The 7,026-nt window shown below is 37.2% G+C and overlaps 1 protein-coding gene across 1 annotated transcript; it reads right to left on the bottom strand.

Moving 5' to 3' along the window:
* Positions 1 to 998: 998 nt before the first annotated feature.
* Positions 999 to 3,965, bottom strand: LOC131304837 (uncharacterized). Its single transcript, XM_058332271.1, has 2 exons — positions 2,937 to 3,965; positions 999 to 1,360 (listed from the first exon to the last, which is right to left on the bottom strand). The coding sequence occupies exon 1, from the start codon at positions 3,793 to 3,795 to the stop codon at positions 2,974 to 2,976; it is 822 nt and encodes a 273-aa protein (XP_058188254.1). The 5' UTR covers positions 3,796 to 3,965; the 3' UTR covers positions 999 to 1,360; positions 2,937 to 2,973.
* Between the last annotated feature and the right edge of the window lie 3,061 nt (positions 3,966 to 7,026).

Below are 7,026 nucleotides of genomic sequence, written 5' to 3'. Positions count from 1 at the left end.
AAACTTTTACTACTCCTATATTAATTGTATTTCTCTATATTGTAGGGACCCTTTTATCACGACATTAATTTTCTTACCAATGAAGTGTATTTATTGAGTTCGCATTTGAAGAGTGATTCTTGAAGAGAGGAAAAACTTATCAAAAATAATTGCCAATATTTATTTCCTCCCTGAGCAAATTTTTCGTTGATACAACCATTCCAATTTGTTGTAATGAATGACCTTTTCTCTCTTTTTGTCTACAAAATCTTTTCCATTATGATCAATTTTTGGGCCGCGCTCATACTTTCAATCTACACTCTCGCTAATTTTCGTAGTTTTAGATGTGATTCAACAACGCTTTCAAGCTCAGACTCCCGCTCACGCATCCACACGCAAATTTTATGACTTGGGTCAAAACCACTTCAAACAAGCGTATGATGAAACCTATTTTAATTCTTTATTTTCTATGTGAATCTACACTCTTAGAATCCTTGATATAGACGGATATTAGAAGAAAATTAGGTGGATTAACTCTTTTGGAGTATTTTACTTGCCTGCCAAGCCAATGGTCCAAAAATGGTCCCTGAAATAAAATTAGCAACTAATAATCGCCAAAAACTATTAATAATCCCGTTTTGGTGTGCAGTCAACGTCAAAGCATTATACAAATCTCTTTCAAAAAATACATTTTTCCTATACCTCTATTATTGATACGTACGTACCTTTCGCAATGCCTTCAGATTGTTTCACACCTCAATCTCTATTATTGGCACCTGGTCTGTTTCGGCAATTGTGCGTAAGTAGAGCTTGTAAGCCTGTAGTGTTTTGAGCAGGAGCTCGTGTCTTAGATTTTGATAATTTTGATTCACTCTTGTTTATTGTGATATAATCTTTACTTTGAGACTTTTGAATGTAATGAATTGCCTGTTACTAAAAAAAAAATTCGTGTATTTCGATTTTATACAAAAATCCTAAGTACAAAATAAACATTGAAAATTAAAATTATTTACAGCTAATTAAACAAGCGAAAGAAAATTAAAGCTTATATAAAAGAGTACCTTTGTTACAATAGCAAAAGATTTGTCTATCTATTATTCACATACTACAAATCGATGTCCTTAATCGTCCGACGCATGTGAATCTCATTCAGTAAATGGGGAGATCAGGCAGCATTCGTAATACTTCTTCCAAAAGGGAGTTGTATCGATTGACTCTGACTGAAAAGAAGCTGAGAATGCTACGGAAACAGATAGATGTGCGTATATTCGAATAATCCGGAACCATCCGATGAATGTAATCATATACGAATGTGAAAACCACGTACATCAAACAATTCCGAATCTGCGTACGTCCTCCATCTGTATGTAATGTATTCTGTGTCGGTAGCACTTTCCGCAAGAGGGCTGCTACTCCCCCCCCCCTGACACACACACCCCCCGGCCCCACCTTCTTTTTCCCAATTTACCCCCCCCCCCTCCCCCCTCTCTCTCTCTCTCTTCCTTTTTTTTTTTTCCACTTTCTGCTTCTTTTTTTCCCTTTTCTTTTCCAGTTTTTTTTTTCATTTTCTTTCTTTCCGGTTTGAATTTTTTTTTCTTTTTAATAATAGGTTCAAGTCTAATTCTAGGCTTTGTAAAGTAATTGAAAGAAAAAAAGTGTTTCAATTGATCATGTTTATCCCACTGTTTTCTTTTTCTTTTTTTTGTCCTTTATAGATTAAAAAATATAGTTACGAAAATAAGTGTTTCAATTTTCAATCCGTTTGAACTGGTGCAAAGTTGTTATTTTTCTGATCATTTCATCCTAAATGGTCATAATAAATTTTTGGCTCCAAGGGTTTTCAATGGACACCCTAAGAGAGTCTTAAAACTAAATAATGAGTCTTAGGGAGTTTGTTGAAAAGTCTTAAACCAAAAAATTCATTATGACCATTTAAAATAAAATAATAAAAAAATGATATTTGCTCTGATTTAATTGAATTGAGAATTAAAGCACTTAATTCTTGAATTATATTTTTAAATATACAAATGGTGTATTTATAGAAATTAAATAAATAAGATATAAGTAATTAAATAAAAAAATAAATTAAAAAGTATGGGGGACCCGGGGGCTCTGCTGCCTCCATTGACATAGTAACCCCTAAAACGTTTCCGTTTTAGTTATAAAAAAATAGAACCCATCCATTTGCAATCCTATGGAGTATAAACGTGATTTGAAGCAACATACTACTGAATCAGTTAAGAAGATCTATGCTAAATAATGGTTAACAAATTTATAAAATTGTACTATAGTTAAAAAAAAGTAATCCTGAATATAATATTTGTATTATGGATTAGTATGTCGTTTGCAAAATACATTTCGTAATTAGTTCCCGAACACTAATTGTAATCTTAATGAATTTTTTGCTTTACGACCTTTCAACGAGCAACTTAAGACTCATTATTTAGTTTCAGGACTCTCTTAGGGTGTTCATTGAAAGGCTTTGGAGCCAAAAATTTATTACGACCATTTAGGATGAAATGATCAGAAAAATAACATCTTTGCACTGGTTCAAACGGATTAAAAATTGAAACACTTATTTTCGTAATTATATTTTTTAATCTATAAAGGACAAAAAAAGAAAAAAAAACAGTGGGATAAACATGATCAATTGAAACACTTTTTTTCTCTCAATTACTTTACAAAGCCTAGAATTAGACTTGAACCTATTATTAAAAAGAAAAAAAAATTCAAACCGGAAAGAAAGAAAATGAAATAAAATGAAAAAAAAAACTGGAAAAGAAAAAAAAAAAGAAGAAAAGAAGCAGAAAGTGGAAAAAAAGAAAAGGGAGAGAGAGAGAGAGAGAGAGAGAGAGAGAGAGAGGGGGGCGGGAGAGAGAGAGAGAGAGAGAGAGGGGGGGCGGGGGTAAACTGGGAAAGGGAGATGGGGCCGGGGGGGGGGTGTGTCAGGGGGGGAGTAGCAATTTACTTTCCGCAAAAAGCACTGTACCATTTCTAGAACGGAGGGAAAGCCTTCCCCGCTCCGGCTCCGTTAACGCTCGCGAAAAAACCCACTAGGTCTTTCCTATACGGAAGATACGACTTCCTCTTGTCAACTTCCTTCGACGCTCGAGTCCGCACGTAAAACACCTCGTGAGCCGACGCCGCCTTATCGCCGCCGCCGGCGGCTCCCTTGGCCTTCCCCTTGCCGGAGTTCCGCCTCTCCTTCGAATCCTCAGTTTCCTTTACGTCGCTAGCAGTACTCTTCGGAGTCAAAAACACAAACGACGAGCCCTTCCCGTCGCTGTTGCTCCGACGGAGCAACAGCAAGTCTCTTAATTTCCACCGCTTCGACGCCGATCCAGTCGAATTGCTCTTCTTACATCTAGTCTCGGCGTCAAGACTAGGCGAGGCTAATTTCACCGATTTCGGCCTCCAGACGCAGTACGTTCCCTCCGGTACGCGTTCCAACTCGTCTACTTCCGATGAAGAGCACGACGACGATGGATCCTCGTCGAACAGCTTCTTCAGCGGAAGTAGAAGAGTCGACAGATCACGTTTTTCATCGTCCTTAGGATGATCACGATTATCTCCGAATATTATGTCGCGATTGAACACGGGGAAAATCTGGCGTAACTCGCAAGCGTCGTGCGAGATCTCTTCCGCCTTTTCGAAAGCGAATTCGAAGTCGTCGGAGGCGCGAGGTCTCTCGTCGGCGACGTCGGCGGCAATTTGAGCCCGTTGATCGGAGGAGTAGCTGTTGAAGCTTGGACAGAAGGATAGAAGAGGTTCCGTGTCGTTCGTTTGCAGCTGCTCAGGCTTTCCGTCTGCTTCCATTTGTTGTACTGTTGAAGGAGGGGAGGGAGAGAGAGAGAGAGAGAGAGAGAGAGATGTGTAGTGGTGAAGAAGGGAAATGCGAAACCGGACTTTTAATACTCGGAATTTGGAAACCTGAAATGGGGAACGGGGGACGTCGAGCTCATATTTTTATAGAAGAGTGATTTTGACACCCTAAATTGTTAATCGCACCCAGAAAATCAAAAGTGGAGTAAGAAGTTGGAGAGAGTGTGAAAATCACTCCATTTTTGTATGGGGAAAGAGAATAAGGCCTCGTTCTAGAAACGGGAATAAGTATTTATTTTTTAAGAAAGTAATTTTATGCAAATAATTTTTTTAACAATATAGATTTTGTTTGATAGATTTTATTAAAATTTTTTAAACAGTGAAAAAAATATTAAAATTATTTTTTATTTACTTTATTTTTGATTTTAAAAATGTGAAATAAGCTGATTATTTTTTAAAAAGATTTCTGGAATGGAGCCTAAAGGCCCGTTCCACTAACAGAACAATAAGCTCAATTTGTGAATAAGTTATTTACGGCAGTGCACAATCTTACTAGTCCGTCTCAGCATTCAATGGTCCGGATTTTAAACTCTTCCTCGGAAGACTTCTTTTAAAATTCGGATCGTTCAAAACAATTTTGACTCGTGAGATCGGGCGTTGTAAAACTTAGTTTACAGAGCTTCCATAAATAAGTTTTCTCATAAGAAAAATATCTAGCTACCATCCTTATACACCACATATCTTCGTGGGGCTCGATCGGTATCAAGTCTATGAAACCCACATAAATATGTGATGGATAAGAGTATTGAGGCATCACGTGACTATTGAAAAATTACATCCCAAAGTACAAAGCAATGCTACAAACACAAGATCCCTGTCCATAGTCTGGACACGATTTTATTCATAATCGTCGTTTGATGCATGCGTGTTCCGCAGAATAAACGTAGAGTCTACACACATCAAATCATTTTGAACATAACTATGTCTGAATCTATGCACAAGTATCTGAATCCGTAGAATTGTTGTAAAATGGGTGACTCTCGAATAATTATGAAATGAAAAAAGATCTTGAAAAGTCACGTGACGGTGCTTGGAAGGAATAATAACCAGTATGAAAGCTATTATATATAAGGTCAAATTTTCTATACCGAAAACGTTTTTTTGTATCTTTGTCTCCGTGCAGTTCAAAGCGGACCTCACCTTGACTCATAATAATAAAAATACCTCTCCCTCAAGTCACGTATGCAATATCATTAGTTTCTCTTTCTCTTGGACTCTTTATTGATCAGACAATTTTCGCAAAGACAAATAGTAGTACTCTCTGTCTCTTTTTAAATGCCTCGTTTCGTAACTCCAACTTATTAAGAAAACATCATCATTATATCTTTCACATCAACTTTTACGTCCACTTTCCCTATTTACCCTATATGGATACATCATCATTACACTTTTACTCACTAATTTTTCAAAATGAAATCTACTTTTAGGGACAAAATGGAAAATGTACCAATTTTTACTCACTAACTTTACAAAATGGACACTTATTAAGGGACAGTCCAAAATAAAATACTGAACTTTAAAAAGGGAACGGAGGGAGTATAAATCTAACCACACAAAAATCTGGTAGCATAGCAATTTCTCCTGTAAGAGTGATGGCCATGGCTAGGATTTGTCCATTCCATTGACTATTTTGATGCTCGATCCTCTTCTTACGTTTCGTACGTTTTTCAAGCTTCAAATTTTCCCACGACTCAGACCATATTCACACCTTAACGACGCTTCTGTGTTTACATTACAGTAATAGTTACAATACGCAATTGCTTGCAATTTCTTTGGAACCCTCTATTTTAGTTTGACACCTTGCTATGCAAGCGCGAGTAAGAAAAAGTCTACGTAACTATTGCATTGAAAAAGATCATACACAGCTCGCCCACCCGTATAGTTAGCAGGAAGGATGTCACTTTTCGGCTAATGGCTATATATCTTCTAGGGAAAAGGAGTTAGGAAATCTGATACGACCGAGCGAAGGCAAAAGAAAGGATGGGTGGTCTGGGGGTCTTTGTGATTCGACATAATAAAACCATTAGTAAGGCAAACCCGTGAAATACCCCTTGTGTCAAAGAAACATATATAAAACACTACGTAACCTTATTGCATTGAAAAAGACTATACACAACTCGCCCCTATAGCCAGCGGGGAGGATGGCACTTTTCAGCTGATGGCTATCTTTTAGGGAACGAGAATTAGAAAATCGGGCACACCAAGGGCCAGTAGAAGGTCTCCTCTCGACTCCATTCCTGTTTCAATTCTAGTTATTGTCAGTACACAACGGGTGGGTCTATTTGAATCGTTTCTTTCTCGTTTGCTTTGGGAAATAGATCGATTCTTTCATTTTAAACTCAAATCCGTTTTGGATTTTCCAATCAATGAAAACTGCTAGTTCAAGTTATCGACGTTAGTATTTTTGTTCTAGTGCTGGATTTCTCTCCCGTTTAACAACTGCGTAGAATTTGGGGTCATAGAACATTCTGAAAAGGGGGGAATAAATTGATTAAGATGTTCATTTTCCAAAACAAAAAATAAAAATAAAAATGATTAAGATGTTTCTATAGCTAGCCAGCCACGATTGAAACCAACACGGATAAGGAAGAGCCTGGACTTTATTACCCAGAAATTCCAAACTGGAATTTAAGGTGGGCTTTCTAGAATATACATCAAAAGCGTGGACTTTCTAGAAGGAGAATATTAATGGGGACAAGAATAATCAATTAAGAACAGCTAGCTAGCATAGCATAGAGCACACCATACGGATAATATGGAGTAACTAGTCCCTAACTTGTCTGCCAACTATGGAGTAATCACTAATCAAGACCGCGTCCGTTTCGGGATTCAAGTATGCAACTTTTACTCTTTATGTACGGTTCGCAGAAAAAAATTCACTCAATTATGTATTACTCTTATTTTTCTATCTTCCTTTCTCTCCACTTATTACTCAAAATCCAAAATTCCAAAACGAGAACATGGTCCGAGTGATCGTGCCAACTTATTCGCATGTCAATTAATTTCGGAATCCTGAAACTAACAAGGCAAACTTCCATTAGTGACCCAAAAGATGAATGATTGCTCTTTGAAGATTTTTGAACCTGATATTTCAAGATGGAACAAACCTCTAAGTCTTAGATCTTTGACCATCAGACCAAATGACCGACCCAATTGGGGTTGGCA

The sequence above is a fragment of the Rhododendron vialii genome, chromosome 10a (assembly GCF_030253575.1).
Source record: "Rhododendron vialii isolate Sample 1 chromosome 10a, ASM3025357v1".
Classification (NCBI taxonomy): Eukaryota; Viridiplantae; Streptophyta; class Magnoliopsida; order Ericales; family Ericaceae; genus Rhododendron; species Rhododendron vialii.
The sequence above is the reverse complement of the archived record's forward strand: the minus strand, read 5'-3'. Positions and strand labels throughout refer to the sequence as shown.

Coding starts and splice junctions, on each gene's coding strand:
- LOC131304837 (XM_058332271.1), bottom strand. CDS start 3,795: ATGGAAGCAGACGGAAAGCCTGAGCAGCTGCAAACGAACGACACGGAA.